Genomic DNA, 20019 nt, shown 5'->3' with positions numbered 1-20019 from the left:
AAGTGTTACCCATTTTTCAATTGTAGTCTTTTAAAAAGGCCTGTGAAATAATAAACTAAGTGCAATGTAGGTGCAAATATAGATTTTTCAATACATATCGATACTGAAATATCTGAAACGCCTCCAATACTCATTTTCCGCAGAACAGATACACAATATTAACTGCGCTTTGTCGCTCTCTCATCTCTCTAACACACAGTTGATACACAAACCCGCCTTCCCTCTTTTGTCCCATGTCAGACATAAATATAAGACTATATAAATGTAACGAATTATTATTATTATGGTCAGAAAGTCTTTACTTTTGGTCCTCTGCTTTTCACATTTTAGAAACCTGCACACAGAAAACATTAAATGGTGTTATTTTTGCAGTGTAAATGTCACAAACACCATTTAATTTGGCTTTCAGCTTATTTAAGTAAAAAGATGTGAGATATAAATGTTCGTGATCAAATAGCACAGGCCTTGATCTCTTAAATGATCTTAAGTCTAAAGCCTGTTGCATTTGGAGGAAATATTTAATGGACAGAAAATCATGATTTTTTAAAATAGATTTGAACTATTTGCTGCAGTGAATCTTGTAGCATTTAAGGACACTTAATGGTAAATTGCACATGAATTGTAAAACCTACCTGGTCTAGTCTTTCGGGTCTTTAAAGGTGCAGTAAGCAATTTTTGAAAAACGCTGTTGAAAAGTGGATCGGACCGAGCACCAAAACTTGTAGCCAATCGGCAGTAAGGGCCGTGCTCACTCATGATGGGGGAGGAGAGAGAGCTCAGTGCACAAGACAGACATTAGCAGAATGACTATAGAAAGAGAAAAATGGCAGAGAAAATACAAAAGAGGAAAAGGCCAGGGGAATGTAACTTTAAAAAGAAGCATTACAATCAGGCAAGAGGTAGGGCCCGCGTTAATTTTGGAGAAGCTTTCCAGCGCTGGACAGACCTTAAATGGATAGTTCACCCCAAAATGAAAAATATCCCATAATTTACTCACCCTCAAGCCATCCTAGGTGTATATGAGTTTCTTCTTTCAGTCAAACACAATTGGAGTTATATTAATAAATATTCTGGCTTAACCAAGCTTTATAATGGGAGTGAATGGTGCCATTTTTTTTTTTGAAAGCCCAAAAAAAGCACATCCATCCATCGTAAAAGTAATCCATATGGCTCCAGGGGGTTAATAAAGGTCTTCTGAAGCATAGGTAAGCATTTTTGTAAGAAAAATATCCATAATTATAACTTTATAAACTATAATAACTGGCTTCCGGTAATGACCCTACGCAAGTCTAGTTCAGTCGAAGAGTGACCTTTAACCTGATGCAAGATGTATTGACAAACGCAGAAGCACAGAGGATAGAGCAAAACAAAACACCGGTCACGAATTAGAAGTCTAAAACAAGAAATTTTAAAGAGAACTGTCAGAGGAGCTTGAGTTTGTTGTCCAGCCCTTTTTGTTTTTACCGTGAGAGGCGTCTACTCTCACCTAAGCGTACGCTTCTCCTACATCCTACGTCATATGCCAGAACTCGACTCTCTCGTGAACACGCAGGCGGACGTTACCGTAAGCTAGTGATTCTAGTTTATAAAGTTATAAATATGGATATTTTTCTTACAAAAATGCACTGTTTCTCTTCAGAAGGACTTTATTAACCCCCTGGAGCCGTATGGATTACTTTTATGATGGATGAATGTGATTTTTTTGGGCTTCAAAATATCATTTACTATTCATTCCCATTATAAAGCTTGGGAGAGCCAGAATATTTTTTTTTCTGATTGTGTTTGACTGAAAGAAGAAAGTCATATACACTTAGGATGGCTTGAGGGTGAGTAAATTATGGGATATTTTTCATTTTGGGGTGAACTATCCCTTTAATCTCGTCACATTTGTAATATATTAGTTACTTGGACTATCGTGTTATGTAGGGAGCTGTTCATGAAAACGGTGTTTGTTTTTTGGGATGGAAGGGATCACCAGAAATCGCTTACTGCACCTTTAAGCCTTGGTGCTCATATGGGTGATGCAGGTTCGAGTCCAACCAGCAACAAATCCTGATAAATATCACGTTATATTTGATTTTCTGTCAATCTGTATAGTAAAATATGCAAAGGTCTCAAAATAAAAGCAAAAATAATTTGTAATACGCGTGTATGTTTGTTTCCAGAAATGCCTGCGATTGGACCTTGAGGCTCCAGTGTGGGTTTGTAAGCAGCGAGTTCTGGTCACTCTGACACAAAGCCTGACCGATGTGCTTAACTATGGCCTCTACCTCCCTGCCTTTAATGGGCGTGCCGGAAAGTTCCTCGATGAGGAGCGATTGCTCAGGGAGTATCCTCTCCCTACAATCACACCTGTACCGTACCTAGAGGTGCACATACTCCCCCTTCTGCATCCCACAATGCTTTAGATCTCTCACTCTTACTCATATTATTGGCTCAGGTTGCTATGTTAATATCATTTACCTGTCAATTCATTTGTGTGACTTCAGTTCCGTTACAAGAGGCGTGTTTACACTCAGAGCTATGTAGATGACAAGCAACTGGCCAAACTACATACCAAGGTAATGTTTAACATTCATGTACTGTACACTACCGTTAAAATGTTTGTGGTCAGTAAGAATACTTTTATTCAGCAAGGATGCATTAAAGGATTAGTTCAGTTTAAAATGAAAATTACTCCAAGATTTACATACCCTCAAGCCATCCTAGGTGTATATGACTTTCTTCTCTCTGATGAACACAATCGGAGTTATATTAATAAATATCCTGACGCATCCAAGCTTTATAATGGCAGTAAACAGGGGCAACGAGTTTGAAGCTCAAGAAAGCGCATCCATCCATCATAAACGTACTCCACAACGGCTCCGATGGGTTAATAAAGGCCTTCTGAAGTGAAGCAATGCATTTGTGTAAGAAAAATATCCATATTTAACAAGCTATTATATAAAATATCTAGCTGCCGCCAGACTGCCTTCCGTATTCAACTTACAAAGAAAGTGTAAACGTCTCGCAGTTCAAAAGGCTTACACTACGTCCCACGCCTTCCCTATTCAACTTTGCGACGTCAGTTACGCTTTTTCCGTAAGTTGAATATGGAAGGTGGTCTGGGGTAAGCTAGATATTTTACTTTATAACTTGTGAAATATGGATTTTTTTTTTTTTACACAAATGCATCACTTCACTTTAGAAGGACTTTATTAAGCCCCTGGAGCCCTGTGGAGTACGTTTATGATGGACGGATGTACTTTTTTGAGCTTCATATTTGTTGTTTCCCGTTCACTGCCATTATAAAGCTTGGATGCATCAGGATATTTATTAATATAACTCTGATTGTGGTCATCAGAAAGAAGAAAGTCATATACACTTAGGATGGCTTAAGGGTGAGTAAAGCTTGGGTAATTTTCATTTTAAACTGAACTAATCCTTTAAATTGGTCAAAAGTAAAACCTGTAAGTTGGTACAAAAGATCTCTAGTTCAAATAAATGCTGCTCTTTTGAACTTTCTATTCATCAAAGAATCCTGAAAAAAAAAAAAAAAAAAAAAAGTTTCACAGTTTCAACAAAAATATTAAGCAGCACAACTGTTTTCAACATTGATAACAATAATAAGAAACATTTCTTGAGCATCAAATCAGCATATTAAAATGATTTCTGAAGGATCATGTGACTGAAGATTGGAGTAATGATGCTGAAAATTCAGCTTTGCATCACAGGAATAAATTACATTTTGAAATATATATTTAAAAAAAAAAAAAAAAAGCATTATTGCAGTTAAAAATAACTATTTCATGGTATTACTGTATATTTCGTCAAATAAATGCAGCCTTGGTTTGCATAAGAGACTTCTTTCAAAAAAATCTTACCAACCCCAAACTTTTGAATGGTAGTGTATATTTATACATAATTCTGTTGTTCTAAAAACTGATACTTTTCCATTAAAAAAAAAAATCTTTATGTTATCTAGAACAAGCTGTAAGCTATTGTTTTTTGGTCCTGAGAAAAAAATAGCATGCATCTCTGTGCATGTGACTCAAATAGAGTCATGAGTGTGGGCCATGCTGTTTTTTTTTAGCCAAATCAAAAAACTAGGTAGAAATGCTCTCTGTCTGTGAATCATTTTGTGCATTCAAGTTTGCTGATGTTGAGTTTGCTGATATGACTTTAGAGGATGGGTTTGGGAGAGAGTGGTTCAAGTTAGCAAAAGAATCTGAATTGCTTACAGCACCTTTAAAAGGGCCATAACCTACAGTATGGCTGCATTAATTTTTTCCTTCAAGTCCACTTATGTTTGTCAAGGTTTCTTGCTTAATTTAGTTTTACATTACTGTTTTCTGACTAGAATTGTACAGACTATTTTGCTACTGTGTCTTAAAGACATATATGTGAATAAGCTCTGTGTTATGATTGGCTAACCTCTTTGCATGTGTAATGAGCAACTTCCATTCATTTTTATTTTTGCATCTTACTTCTTAGTAATGCTTTAGGCAGCTTTGCATTGTGAATGTAGTATGTTGTAATGCTTTCCATTAAAAACCTTCAAAACATTGTTGACTGGTTAGTAATCTGAGACTATTTTCCATTGTTGCCAGGCCAATTTAAAGAAGTTTATGGAGTGTGTACAACAGAGGTGTGTGGAGAAGGTCTGCAGGTTCCTGGAGAAAGGGCTGGACCCCAATTTTCATGATACTGAGAGTGGAGGTGATTTTATTATATTTTTTTAAATAAATATGGGTCAGAGCTGTTAAACTGTGCTGCTTATATGGGCAGTTTGTGTACATTTCACATCACTTCCCAAACCTGCCTTCAAACTCGGTACAATGCATCTAAAAAGGTGCTGTTTTGAACATTGCAGAGGTGCCATTTGAGAGTCTTGGCATGAATGAGAAGATTATCATTGAACAATGGTTTAAATTTTGGTCTGTTTGGTCTGCACATAAAGCTACTGTATGACTTCAGAAGTCACATAACCTCCTTTTATGATATTTTAGGGTGCTTTTGGTCCTTAAAGGATTAGTTCACTTCAGAATTCAAATTTCCTGAAAATTTACTCACCCCCGTGTCATCCATGATGTTTGTCTATTTTTCTTCAGTCGAAAAGAAATTAAGGTTTTTGAGGAAAACATTCCAGGGTTTTTCTCCATATAATGGACCAGATTGGTCCAGATTGCAGTTTCAGTGCAGCTTCAAAGGGATCTACATGATCCCAGACAAGGAATGATGGTCTTATCTAGCAAAAAAAAATCGCTCATTTTCTAAAAAAAAAAAAAAATTTATATACTTTTTAACCACAAATGCTCATCTTGCACTAGCTCTGCGATGCGCCATGCATTTACGTAATCACGTTGAAAAGGTTGCATGACGTAGGCGGAAGTACTGACGAAGTGTTTACAAAGCGAACGTGGTTAAAAAATAAAAAATAAAAAAAAAGGTAAAACAAGGATGTCGGACGATTTTGAAGTTGGAAGAGGAAATGAGATTTTTAGTTTTTTGCCCTACCGCGGTACTTCTGCTTACGTCACGCGTGACCTTTCCAACGTGATTGCGTAATGCGTGCCGCATCGCAGAGCAGTGCAAGACGAGCATTTGTGGTTAAAAAGTTTACAATTTTTTTTTTTTTTTTTTTTTAGAAAATGATCATTTCACTAGATAAGACCCTTATTCCTCAGCTGGGATCATGTAGAGCTCTTTGAAGCTGCATTGAAACTGAAATTTGGACCTTCAACCCGTTGGTAACTGTTGAAGTCCACTATATGGAGAAAAATCCTGGAATGTTTTCCTCAAAAACCTTAATTTCTTTTAGAATGAAGAAAGAAAGACATAAATATCTTGGATGACATGGGGGTGAGTAAATTATCAGGAAATTTTAATTCTGAAGTGAACTAATCCTTGAACTCTTTCCCTGCCAGCGTTTTTAAAGAACAGAGCTTGTTTTAAACAAAACAAGCTTCATGCATTCTTTTTTTAATCAACACTTGAATGTGGGCAAGTTTAATAAAAAAAGCAACATTTTGAACAGAAAAAAGCTGAGAAAATCGTGTGTGTTTTTCAAAGACTACAACGTGCATAAGCATAATGCTTGTTTCTGCTCCTTTTTTGCCTGTGTTTTGATCCGGAGGTTCTCTACTCTTTCAAAAGATGTGTAATAGTGCCCCATACCATATAACAGTGAAAACATGGAAAGACGGAAAAATTCTGTCAATGGCGGGAAAGAGTTAAATGGAGCTTAGAGACATAAATCACAATCTACGTTCATTTTATGGAAAAGAGCAACTTGGATTTTCTGCCTCATTTTGGGTTTCATAGAATAAACAAAATAATACAAGGTTGCAACAACAGTAAAGTAAACAATGGCAAAATTTTCATTTGGGGGTGAAGTATGGGTGAACTATTCATTTAAAGTTTGCCTTGATTAGCATTTAGGCTACTTTAATGAATGTAAATTAAGAACAATGCTAATCAAGCCAAGGACATTCGACAAAATTAGCCAATTATGTATTCGCTGAGACGGATTTGACATTTAGCATTTTTAATAATCTCCGCATGTGTGATGTTTCCAGAATCTCCTCTCACTCTCGTGGCCCAGCTGGACACTTGTGCTGAACTGATTAAGGTGTTGAGGAGCGGAGGAGCCCATCTGGACTTCAGAACCAGAGACGGCCTGACGGCGCTGCACAAAGCAGTCCAAACGCACAACCATGTAGCATTGACTGTGAGTTGATGCACTTTCCCTCCCACACGCACAATCCAAAGAAAGACTCATCCTTATACAACTCATCGCAAGCTGTTGGGAGTCTGTGCACATATGTCCGTCATATTTCGTGTGCTATCCGCAGACATTGTTGGATCTGGGGGCGTCTCCAGACTATAAGGACAGTCGTGGGCTTACTCCCCTCTATCATAGTGCCATGGTCGGGGGAGATCCGTACTGCTGCGAGCTGCTGCTGTACGATCACGCCCAGCTGGGCTACAGCGACGAGAACGGCTGGCAGGAGATCCATCAGGTAACCTGGAGACATTCAGAACTCTCTCATTAAATGTAAATGGAAGAGACAATCTCCTGTAGCATAAAGTTTCATTCTCCAGTGAGACTAAATATATCCCTTTTTATTGTTTGCTACAACTGCAGCAGTGGGTGATCGGAGCGTGTGTGTGTGTGTGTGTGTGTTTGTACCATAGGCTTGTCGTCATGGAAACGTGCAGCACCTTGAGCACCTGTTATTCTATGGAGCGGAGATGAGCTCTCAGAATGCCTCAGGAAACACAGCACTACACCTGTGTGCCCTCTACAACCAGGTACACACACCCACAAATACACAGATTCTAGCAGCTAAGCTTTTCTATTAATATTTTTAAATTATGCTCATTTACAGGTTCATAATTGTCTTTATGGGGACTAGGAGAATGTGTTTACATCATTTAATGCTCACAAAACTCATTATTTTTATTATAATTTACAATTTTGCAGCACCTGTTTTCACTCTCTGTCTGAACGCTCTGTTTTAGTTTCGGTTTCTTTAAAGCCCGACTTCCGAAAAGCACAGTCTGTTCTGATTGGTCAACCGGGCCCAGTCTGTTGTGATTGGTCTACTGCTTAGAGTGTGTGTTGGAAATGTAACGCCCCCCGAAAACGGGGGTTTAGATTCAGGGTGGAAGAAGCAGAGTCTCTTGGACGACAACACGCTACTAACGCAACTCAACCAGTCATTGTCCACCCCCCTTTTTTTGGCATATGCCTTGGACGAGAATTATTTAACTGAGAAACTGAAGACACTGAAGGTGTCTCAGGGAAAGAAACAGTGACACTGAAATGGATGCTGTCTTCACGTTCTATCGGAAATGTCCTACTTCCCACTTCTGAAGTCGTGATTACAAGCTTGTTGCATTCAAGTGCTTTTTTGTCAAAAAGAATAGGAATCATGGAGGACACCACACTCTAAAAATGCTGGGTTAAAAACAACCCAAGTTGGGTTGAAAATGGACAAACCCAGCGATTGGGTTATTTTAACGCAGCAGTTGGGTTAAATGTTTGCCCAACATGCTGGGGCAAACTATTGAATGAAATTATATATGGCTGTCTTAAATTGAACCCAAAATCAGACACATAATTACTAGAGGCAACAATAATAATAAGAAGTTGAACATTTAATAATAAGCAAATTAATAAATGTTTATTGTTTAATTATTATTCATTAAACTTACTAATAAATGTTCATTTATTAAACATGTTAATTTCCAACATACTTTGGTTTCATTTTAAGCAAGCAATACAGTAATTTTTAAACAATAGTTGAGATAAATAAAACTACCCAGCAGGTTGGGCAAACATTTAACCCAACCGCTGGGTTTGTCCATTTTCAACCCAACTTGGGTTGTTTTTAACCCAGCATTTTTTAGAGTTCAGGTTTATTCTTGCCTATTTATTGGGAAAATCTTATTAAAGCCAAAATTCATTCATTGACAACCATATTAGGCTCTAAAGAGAGTACCTATTAAAAGCAATTTGAACCAATGGGATCGCTTGGGGTCCTAAAGGAGACCCGATTTCGGGTGGGGGACCCAATTTGTCACTACACAGCCCTAACTTTGTAGACCTTTTTCATGGTCAAACAGCAACATTATACACTAAAGCATCATAGGGCATATATACAGTATATATATACTGTATATACAGTATATACAGTATGTAGTACGTATACCTGGTGCATTTTTTCGTAGGCCCATGCATAGAATACGAGGATGATCTACTACATTTGCCAAAATGTGTAAAATGCAATTATAGCAAACAGCACGGAATACTGTATCCCACAATGCAATGCACCCGAATCCACCTACCTCTCACAGAGATACAAATGAACCTATAACTGATAATAACTGCAGTTTTTAACATCATCTTGACTCATTTAAATACATTTAAATGCATAAGTTCAATTTCCGTCAGACTAAAATCTTTTTTTTTTTATCATTTTAAAAATGTAAACGTTTTAGTTTGTCTGAATAGTACCAATTTTGTGATGCCCTTTTCTGATGTCGTCCAAATGAGTAAGTTGTTTACTTTGAAATTCATCCATCCATTTTGACCCATTTAGGACAATTTACAGAGCGGCTGTGAACATGATTAGACACTGATAGGGTAATTAGCCAATCACAGCGATGTGGAGGCACAGTCTCCTCTAATGTGACATTTCACGGTTACCTTCTTCACATTCACACCACACTGTAAGGCCTCTACGAAAACATGAACGCTACCTGACTAAACTATAAAATACTTAAATTTCTTAATACTTGTTTTATTGTTAGTTTTACTGTTACCTCCCTTGCTTCCTCAGAGAACGTAACTCACATACTCATTCGGCTTTACAGGATTTTAAAAATATAGCTGTAGTCAGTATACATACTTCGCAGTAGGCCGTATGCTAGTATTTCACTGCAATTGTATATAGTTATTAAACTCAGCTGGGCACCAAATCACATATAAAACACACATTTGCAGGCTGTTATAGCTATAATCGCCTCTGTTTTCTTCATTCCCTCTGCCATATCTATAGGAAGGCTGTGCTAGAGTTCTCCTGTTTCGAGGAGCAAATAAAGAAATCAAGAACTACAACAACCAAACAGCATTTCAGGTACCACGTCTCTCAGCTAATGTTTTGGCTCAGCACTACACAATCCCTTTACTATTCCTTGAATCAAGTGCTCTTGACATGTTAAATGCTTTTTTTCCTGGTAGGTTGCTATCATCGCAGGGAACTTTGACCTGGCAGAAATCATCAAGATCCATAAAACCTCAGATGTTGGTGAGTTGATCAGGATTCAGTTCAAACTGTTTGAAGCATCAGGCCTTGAATCTTGGGTCTGTTTTACTCTGCACCACAATAAACTTAGGCTGTTGAGATAAAATCCATTCACTCAAATCCAAATAAAAATCCACAATTTATTATTTAGTCTATAGTGGTTGCAGCACAAGTGCTCCTTTCAGAGTAAAAGCAGAAATTACAACATAAGAGCGTTTTGTAATATGAAGCAGCACGAAACTAGTAACTTCATCACAGCATGAGTCAAAACAATCCATAAGTGGATGATATCTTTTTACTTCAGACAGTCAGTCTGAATGTACAAGATCTAGATCTGGCTATTGTTTCTACCAGTGCTTTAACTTTACAATAAGTGATGTAAACTGTTTGTCATACTAGTGTATGTGGGCTAATCTCTTTATGATTTGTGTGTGTTTCTCTTTGTAAATCTCAGTCATGCTCTGTGTGATGTAATCTGTGAGTCATCTGTAATTTCTGTGTAATCTGAGTGTGTTTTTTATGTGCTGATCTCTGTGTCCAGTCTTCATGATGTGTTACCTCACCAGTGCAATTCCCACTTCACACCCATTTTGTGTGTGTGTGTGTGTTTGTTTTTTTTTGTTCGTTTTTGTGGCTCTTTACACCTGCAGCTTTGATTTGACTCGATATTAAATGAGATCTGGTTTAAAGTGGTCATATCACAAGGAATCAAATTTCATTCAGTGTACTAAAATCTTTCAAAATGGAAAACGTCCTTCCCAGTCCAAAAACACCATTTATCGAAACCTTTGCAGCTTTCTGATGTAAATTGCATAATCACATAAAGTTGCGTTCATTAGTTTGCACAGGCTGTTTTTCATAAGAATTTCTTGCAGAAATTGTAAGCTGTATTAAAAAAAAAATCAGGATAGTAAAATAGCATTTTTTTTTAATGCAAATATTTAAAGGGGTAGTTGATTATGATTTCACTTTTTTAACTTTAGTTAGTGTGTAATGTTGCTGTTTGAGCATAAACAACATCTGCAAAGTTACGACGCTCAAAGTTCAATGCAAAGGGAGATATTTTCTTTCACAGTAATCACGCTTTTTAAGGACTACAACAAACGGCTGGTAAGGACTACAACAAGCTTCTTCCCGGGTTGGTGACATCACTAACCCCAAAATTTACATAAACCCCGCCCTCGAGAACACGAAACAAACGGGGTGAGGCCATGTTGGGCTGCTTTAGAGAAGAGGAAGAGTTGTTGTAGTAGAGTGTTGTTGCCATATCGTCATTTTACACCGGACTGCTTCACAAACGAGGGTCAATTCAACGCTGGATTTGCACAAAAGATTAACATGACGGCACATGCTAGTCAATGAGTTGAATCAACTCCACAGCAACTACATAAATTTATCCACTAACCATTCAGAAACGTCCAGTTGCATTCTAAAAGTTGTAACTTCTTCCTGAGTCTCTCCATCAGTGTCCGACTCCGGTTTGAACAATGTAAGGCTGAACACCATTACTGACAATCCTCATTTTGGCTGCGTGAGATTCTCCAGCTTTGTTGTTGTTGAGCAACCGAAGCACGAGCTGTTAAAGCTCCGCCCTCTTCTGGAAAGTGGGCCGGGAGCAGCAGCTTATTTGCATTTAAAGGGACACACACAAAAACGGCGTGTTTTTGCTCACTCCCAAATAGGGGCAAATTTGACAAGCTATAATAAATGATCTGTGGGGTATTTTGAGCTGAAACTTCACAGACACATTCTGAGTACATCAGAGACTTATACTACATCTTGTAAGTCAGATGTAAGACAGTAAGTGCTGCCTCCTCGAGCATCAGTGACTGTTTGTCATCTGTTGTGATAGTTGTGCATGAGTCACTCACTTGTCTCTCAGTACTCAACATTATAGAGTGGTGCAGGGATGACGTATTTTTGTAGCACTTCCAAGTTCCATCGTTCTGAATTCGATGGGTTTTTTAAATGGGTTTTTGCTTGAAATAAGGTCTGTGGTGAGCACAAGCTCAAGATATTTTCACGTTTTTCTCTACCATATAAAATACATCAGTAAAACCCTCATGTGATTTTTTGTTTTTTAAAGATTTTACTTGTCTTGTAAAAGACGGTTGCTAACAAGTAGCAAAAGCCAATGGAAAAATCCTGTTGTGCGTTTTTGTCGAGGGAACCAGGGTGATGCGAACATCATGTTGGCCTACAAAAATATATCATCACCTCTATTTGAGTTCCCAACCACATCTGCTCAGAGCATGCTGGGAAACCAAGAACTCACTGTAGCCAAATGCATTCAGTAAAAAACAGTGGGCAGGGACAAACCAGCGACTCATTCACAACTATCACAAAAGGCTATAAACAATCTTTAAGGAGGCAACACACATTTTACGAACCAATGTAATCATATAAATATTTTATGTGTAATAGAATCTTCTGTGCAGTTTTAATTTAAAAAAATGTTTATTTTTCTCATTTTTATTTATTTTTTATATTTAACAACAACAACCTATTCGCACATATTTACATCAAAAAAAGGTCCAGCAGCAAAACTGTTTATTTTATTATAAGGGTCAGAAAGGGGTGAAAATGGGTGATGAAAAACTAAATTACTGTGTATTTCATATGTTTTAGGCGTGATATGACCTCTTTAATGAAGTCTGACTTTATGTATGATATTTATATCCATAAAGCATGAACCGTTAAGGACATGGCAGCCCTTTTTATACATTTTAAGTTATCTCTATTTCAATTTAAATTAATTGGATGCATTACATATAATCGTAATCGAAGCCGTTCTAACAACTTTGGGTTGTGATGAGTGATTTCTTTCTATCTCAGCCTGATAGAGGTTAATCTGTTCTGCTAGTCCTTTTTTTATGATAGTCTTGGACATATCCAATGCTGGAGAGTGTTCTTGATCCATTCGACAGGCGAAAATGGGTTTTTATTCACAACTGATAGGATTCTTCGGGAACCCATCACAGCGGACATTCTGGTCTAGCGGGTCATTTATGTTGCTGCAGTTTTTTGATGATTTAGGATACTACTTTCTTAGCAAACGGCAGACCTCAGCTCCATTTTATCCATTTTTTTTACATTGAAATACTTTCTCATATCCCAGGCTGATTTTACTCAAAAACTGTAAACACTTTTTCTGTGGCGCTATCAAAAAATTGCTTAGTTTGAATGTCCTGACACAAATGGATATTAGGAAAACTGGATATTAAAAGGACTGCAATTTCCAAATGGTTCTTGGTTTAAGGATGTAAATATGTTTGTGTATATACAGTATATAAGCAGTAACCATGTCTTAAACATTGGGGGGGAGGACCAATTTTTTTTATATATTTATTTATTTTATATATTGTCTTTTTATTTAAAGGAATTAAATAATGACATTTTACTCTTATTCATGTCATGTTGAAAACACAAAATATTTCTTGTCTTGTCATATTCAGTCATGAATCATGTAAATGATAGCATATTTTCAATTTAAAACACCAAAATTTCATTAAAAAGTGCATCACTCAATATTACTGTTGTCGTTGAACATTTCTATGGTAAAACAGTTGTCAAATATTAAATGTTTAGCTGCTTGCATCTTAAAGGGACACTCTTTCACTGTTAAAACTAAAGCGTTGAGCTGAAATTCGCATTCGTCTTCTAAAGCCCGCCTCCTTTGATTTGATTGGCCATCTCAGTCATTTTGACATTGATCAGTGCTGTTAGGCTGCTGAGACAGACCAGCCTAAAAATCTAACTTTTAAAACTTTGTCATTCTAACATCGGTGCGTAATGAAGCGCAGCAGAGCAGCATTGATAATGTCAAATAAAAAAAAATTCTAAAAAAAAGTCCCCCTCAATGTCTATGGTGGTTACGGCTGTGTATATAAATATATTCAAAGAGAAAAGTGCATTTTAATAAATGCAATATGCAGTAGTAAGAGCCAAATTGTGTTACAGTACAAAATACTTTTCCATTTCCCTTTCCATAATTGGTGTGTGTGTGTGGTGTTAATCTTTTGTTATGTGCATGTCTGATATCTTCCACAAATTTACATGGTTTTATATTATAAGCATGGATATTTCTCAAATCATATCGGCTCAGAGTAATATAGCATAGCAATATAGATGTGGGTAGGCTCTATGTGTTTTTATGAAGTATGCCTAACTGTTTATATGTCACTGTCTTCATGTAAAAGTGCCTTTCAGGGAGACCCCTTGTTATTCGTCTCGGCGGCGTGCGGTCTGCATATCCCCACGTCGCTCTCTGATGCGATCGGCCAGTGATAACGCTCTAGATGAGAGTCTGCCAGCTCCCTCTCCGGCCCCCTCCCTTCGCAGCCTGCCCCCCCTGGAGCCGGACGACACCGGGCCGTCCCAGCGCAGCCCCCAGGCTGCTCACACACACACCCGCAGCCTCAGGAGACACACCCGCTCAGGAGGACACCTCAGGTGTGGATTTGTAGAGTATTACAGAAATGTTTCTCTCTCCAAACCAATATGATCTTTTTTGGGTTTTTTCTATTTGAACACAAAATGAGATATTTAGCAACATTGTCCACACTTCTCTTTTCCATAAAATAAAAGTTGAGTTTAATGTCACTTCCAAAATAAGAATGTTTTAAAACATTTTATATTATTTATATTTTAATTTATTGATTGGTTTTATCATTTGATTTATAATTAGACTAAAAATAGTGCTTATTTGATCATAATTATGTAGAATTTACATTGATGTAAAGTATGAATGTTATAATTGTAATTATTAGAATTATGAATAAAGTATTGTTTAATTACCTGACGCAAAAGAGGATTTTGACCTCAGAACTGGTTGTTAATCACTTTTGCACACATGTTTGCTTACCGCAGTCCTGGCAGTCCTGTACAGAGAGAGCCGAGTCCTCCTGCCGTGTCTCGAGGGCCCAAGCGACGGCTGTACAGTGCGGTGCCCGGCCGAACCTTCATCGCTGTCAGCTCCCACACTCCGCAGGGCGAGGGCGAGATCACACTCAACCGAGGAGAGAGGGTCAAAGGTCAGTCGGTCTGTGTGAGATGTAGCAAAAAGATCCCATTTTATGCTGAAGGTTGCTACAATCTGTGACATTCTCAATACTAGTGTTTCTTCAACTATAGGCACTGTGGACGTCTACGGAATTTGTTTACTCTCAATATTCAATAGTGAATATACTGTACATGCGTTACAGGTCTTTATTTCCCTTGAACTATCATGAACGTTTTTGGAATAAAATGGCTGACTTGCAAAAACTAATTTCATAACTACCACTTTGTTTATCCTAAATACACACAAATTAATTTACAAAATTATGCATTGATTGGAAATTATGCACAATATTTTACTTGATTGATCTCATATTTAATCTCAAGCATATGGAAGCTTGTTTCCGCAATTGCGAGTTATAAAGTCAGAATTGCAAGATAAAAACTCGGAATTCTGACTTTTTCTCACAATTGCCAGTTTAAAGTCAGAATTGCAAGACATAAACTTGCAATTGCAAGAAAAAAGTCAAAATTGTGAGTTATAAAGTCAGAATTGCGAGATATAAACCCGCAAGTGACTTTTGAAAAGTAACAAACTAAATGACGAATGCATGAATGACGAATATTAGTTTTAATATCTGGGACTAAAAGTGCCTGCAGTTGAAGAAACACCCATATATGAGAGGAAAAAAATCCAAAATTTAACAGTTTGTATGTGCCTCCACCAGTGCTGAGCATAGGTGAAGGAGGATTCTGGGAAGGCTCAGTTAAAGGACGAACTGGCTGGTTTCCTGCTCACTGTGTAGAGGAAGTCCAGATGAGACAGTATGACCCACGACTCGGTCAGTGCACACACACACACTCACACACACACACACACACACACACAGAGGTTTGTTTTGCTATCAAAGTGAGGATGTTCCATAGGCGTAATGGTTTTTATACTGTACAAACTGTACATTCTGTCCCCCTACACTACCCCTACCCCTAAACCTACCCATCACACAAAACATTCTGCATTTTTACATTTTTAATAAAACATTGTTTAGTATGTTTTTAAAGCTATTTTAAATATGAGGAAATGTCCTCATATTTCATGTTTACATCGTAATACCAGTTTAATACCCATGTCATTATACAAATTTGTCCTCAAATCACAAAAACGTACGCACGCACGCGCACACACACACACACACCTCATAACCCTAACCTAACTTATCATTATGAGGACATTCCATAAGCATAATGTTTTTTATATGAGCTAAATGACATTTTCTAGCCCCTAAACTTACCCATCACAGAAAACTATCAGCATTTTTACATTTTAAATAAAAATCATCGAGTATGTTTATTTAGCGTTTTGAATTTACAAGGACATCGGCATGTCCTCATAATGTAGGGGGCGTGGCCTGAAACCTAAATACACACTAGAATATAAGAACTTTTGGTCCTTATAATGTAGGTCAAACCACACACACACACACACACACCTGCATTCAGAGCATCATTTTAAAGAATTCTGCAGTATAATGTTCAAACCTGTAATTGATGTGGCCACTCATCTGTTTCTCAGAGACAAGAGAGGATCGCACCAAGAGACTTTTTAGGCACTACACTGTTGGCTCCTATGACAACTATACCTCTTACAGGTATATATTACACTACACAGTATGTCCTGCATGTTATTTAAGATTTTGTATACTGCACATTTTCCAAATGCAGTAGATCATCTGAGTGTTTTAGGCATTACAGTACACACGCTACTGAAATAGTACAAGTAGTATGGTAATATGCTTTTCCAACTATTGCCATTCTCTCTCCTTTATCCTGTTGAATTTAAACATAGTGCCAGTGTGGGGGATTATGGGTATGGGAGGAGGAATTTGCGAATTCTGGCAGTGCAGCACATCTTACTATTGATTTCTGTAAATCCACAGTGATTATGTTATAGAAGAAAAAAGTGCAACGTTGCAGAAGAGAGACAGTGAAGGATTCGGCTTTGTGCTTCGGGGAGCTAAAGGTCTGAAACAAACACACACGTGAGCATGAACAAAATTCACATACAGATGCAGTAATTAGCTTTCTTTTATTAGCTGAGACGCCCATAGAAGAGTTCACACCTACTCCTGCTTTTCCTGCCCTGCAATACCTGGAGTCAGTGGACCTGGAGGGGGTGGCATGGAGGGCAGGGTTAAGGACAGGGGATTTCCTTATAGAGGTATATAAAAAAAAACTTTTGTTTTCTGTGCTAAAGCATGAATTAACTGATTATGGCAACATTTAGTGTAGTCTCAATTTATTAATGTTACAGGCAGTTTACATCAGTGTACGTTAGTGTTCTTCCTAGCTTGCCAATAGTTGGTTCATTTAGATTAGCTAAATGTTAAATAGCAGATAAACAGCAGTCTAGTTCATTTTAATGAAATTACAATAAAACAAGTGGCTCATGACAGATGTAACGGCGATGTAACCTCACTGCCCTGATCTCAAGAGGCGCACTAGTGTTAGCGCACCCGCCTCCAATGCCGGAGATGCTGGTTCGAGGCCCGCACAGAGCAGGGCGAGTAGGCCAGGTTACCTTTGGTGCCGTGACCCGGATGGGAGTGAGGTTTAGGGGGGTGAGTGTAACGGAGGCAAGCTAGTAAGAGCTGTGCATGTAAAACTCACTCCCCTGATCTCAAGAGGCACACTAGCGACTGACACTAGAGACTGCGGTCTTTAGCGTCCTTGTTAGCATGTTCGCCTCCTAAACAGGAGACACCAGTTCGAGGCCCGCACAAAGCGGGGCGAGTAGGCCCGGTTACATTTGGTGCCGTGACCCGGATGGGAGTGAGGTTTGGGGGGGTGAATAATGGAGGCAAGCTAGTAAGAGCTGTGCATGTAAAACTCAGTCCCCGATCTCAAGAGGCACACTAGCGACTGACACTAGAGACTGCGGTCTTTAGCATCCTTGTTAGCATGTTCGCCTCCTAAACAGGAGACACCAGTTCGAGGCCCGCACAAAGCGGGGTGAGTAGGCCCGGTTACATTTGGTGCCGTGACCCGGATGGGAGTGAGGTTTGGGGGGGTGAATAATGGAGGCAAGCTAGTAAGAGCTGTGCATGTAAAACTCAGTCCCCGATCTCAAGAGGCACACTAGCGACTGACACTAGAGACTGCGGTCTTTAGCATCCTTGTTAGCATGTTCACCTCCTAAACAGGAGACACCAGTTTGAGGCCCGCACAGAGCGGGGTGAGTAGGCCCGGTTACATTTGGTGACGTGACCCGGGTGGGAGTGAGGTTTAGGGGGTGAATGTAACGGAGGCAAGCTAGTAAGAGCTGTGCATGTAAAACTCACTCCCCTGATCTCAAGAGGCACACTACCGACTGACACTAGAGGCTGCAGTCTTTAGCATCCTTGTTAGCATGTTCGCCTCCTAAACAGGAGACACCAGTCTGAGGCCCGCACAGAGCGGGGTGAGTAGGCCCGGTTACATTTGGTGCCGTGACCCGGGTGGGAGTGAGGTTTAGGGGGTGAATGTAACGGAGGCAAGCTAGTAAGAGCTGTGCATGTAAAACTCACTCCCCTGATCTCAAGAGGTGCACTAGCGACTGGCGCTAGAGACTGTGGTCTTTAGCGTTACATTTGGCACGCCCACCTACCAAGCCAGAGACGCCGGTTCGAGGCCCGCACGAAGCAGGGTGAGTAGGCCTGGTTACATTTGGTGCCGTGACTCTGATGGGAGTTAGGTTAAGGGGGCAAGCTAGTAAGAGCTGTGCATGTAAACCTCACTCTCGTGATCTCAAGAGGCGCACTAGCAACTCACGTTAGAGATTGCAGTCTTTAGCGTCCTTGTTAGCGCACCCACCTCCCATACTGGAGACGCCAGTTTGAGGCCTGCACAGAGCTGGGTGAGTAGGACCGGTTACACAGAGATGGTGAAAAGGATGTCACATGGTACCCCCAAATAACATTTAGGGTGTTAGGTGTTTCCCAATTTTGTTTTACTGTTGAAGTGGTCCTTTACATAAAAAGTTAAAAGTTGCGATGTAACGCAAAAAGCAACAGATCTTTTCTTCCATATTGTGACGTACATCCGAGTGAAACAGCTTATTGACAACGACAACAACGTTTCGGGGGCCTGAAAATGGGTTTCAAAGTGCAAGTTTCTGAAAACGATACCGTTATCTCTACAAAACTACAAAAATGTGAATTTGTGAAAATGGTGACATCATGCACATGCGTATTACATGTTCAGTCTATAGGTGCGTAGTGATTCTCAGGGATCGTTTTGACAATGTTGTTGTCTGTACGTGAAAAACTTTAAAGGAAAAACTTTTCCATTTTTAGTACATTGTTGTCTTGTAAACGAACCCTAAATGATTGGAGAAGTCCAGCATACGTCACTGGAGAGAAGTCTGTCATTTGATTAAAAATTACGAGCTCAAAATATATGTTTAAAAATTAAAACATATGCATGGATGAATAATGTCAACATTTCATTTGCTTGGATTCTACAGGCTGTGTGTTACATCTCTCTCTATTTCTCCCCATATCTGCCAGGTAAATGGGGTGAGCGTAGTAAAGGTGGGACATAGGCAGGTGGTATCACTGATTCGGCAAGGTGGAAGTCGGCTAGTAATGAAGGTGGTGTCTGTCACACGCAAACCTGACACTGGAGACGTTGTCCGCAAGAAAGGTTTATATCCTAACTCACTTCATTCATGCTTTTTCTTTTTATTTGACTGGACTAAGAATTTCAAGAATATGAGGGAATGCTGCACAATGCTGATTTAAATATTGCATTTCCTGTTTCTCCTGATAATTAATTAGCCCCGCCACCTCCCAAGAGAGACCCAAGCACCAGCCTGACCCTGCGCTCAAAAAGCATGACTGCAGAACTGGAGGAGCTGGGTAAGACAGATGCTCATACATACGAACAAGGAAACAAGCAGGGATCCACACACCTCCTTGTGTTATGCTAGGTCTCAGATAAGTTAAAACAGATGCTATCATTATCTTTGAGGGCATGGCACATGTTGGATCAAATCCTTTGTTTCCCCAGGAACACTAATGGAGAAATGTATTCAAATTAATGTCTTTTCTTTCCGTGAAAATGATACAGCAATGAAAGGAAGTGTGAATGATTGTGCAGTAATAGCTTTGCTCATTCATTGCTAATGAATAGTGACCATCTAATGCACAAATCTATGAGCTAAATCAGGAACTATAGATTTGTCCTTCTTGCC

General features: G+C 38.9%; 1 protein-coding gene across 1 annotated transcript in view; it reads left to right on the top strand.

Moving 5' to 3' along the window:
- LOC127510916 (SH3 and multiple ankyrin repeat domains protein 3-like) overlaps positions 1-20019 on the top strand; it is a 27518-nt gene extending 7499 nt beyond the window's left edge. Inside the window, exons 3-18 of the mRNA XM_051891083.1 lie at positions 2166-2369; positions 2490-2561; positions 4590-4698; positions 6558-6709; positions 6834-7001; positions 7177-7293; positions 9546-9623; positions 9728-9794; positions 13991-14243; positions 14661-14824; positions 15518-15631; positions 16363-16438; positions 16727-16809; positions 16883-17007; positions 19334-19469; positions 19604-20019. Coding sequence (XP_051747043.1) covers positions 2166-2369; positions 2490-2561; positions 4590-4698; positions 6558-6709; positions 6834-7001; positions 7177-7293; positions 9546-9623; positions 9728-9794; positions 13991-14243; positions 14661-14824; positions 15518-15631; positions 16363-16438; positions 16727-16809; positions 16883-17007; positions 19334-19469; positions 19604-19755 — 2070 coding nt within the window. The 3' untranslated portion in view covers positions 19756-20019. The remainder of the gene's footprint in view (positions 1-2165; positions 2370-2489; positions 2562-4589; positions 4699-6557; positions 6710-6833; positions 7002-7176; positions 7294-9545; positions 9624-9727; positions 9795-13990; positions 14244-14660; positions 14825-15517; positions 15632-16362; positions 16439-16726; positions 16810-16882; positions 17008-19333; positions 19470-19603) is intronic.

Source organism: Ctenopharyngodon idella, chromosome 4 (assembly GCF_019924925.1).
Source record: "Ctenopharyngodon idella isolate HZGC_01 chromosome 4, HZGC01, whole genome shotgun sequence".
NCBI lineage: Eukaryota > Metazoa > Chordata > Actinopteri > Cypriniformes > Xenocyprididae > Ctenopharyngodon > Ctenopharyngodon idella.
This window is presented reverse-complemented; position numbering and strand designations above follow the sequence as displayed.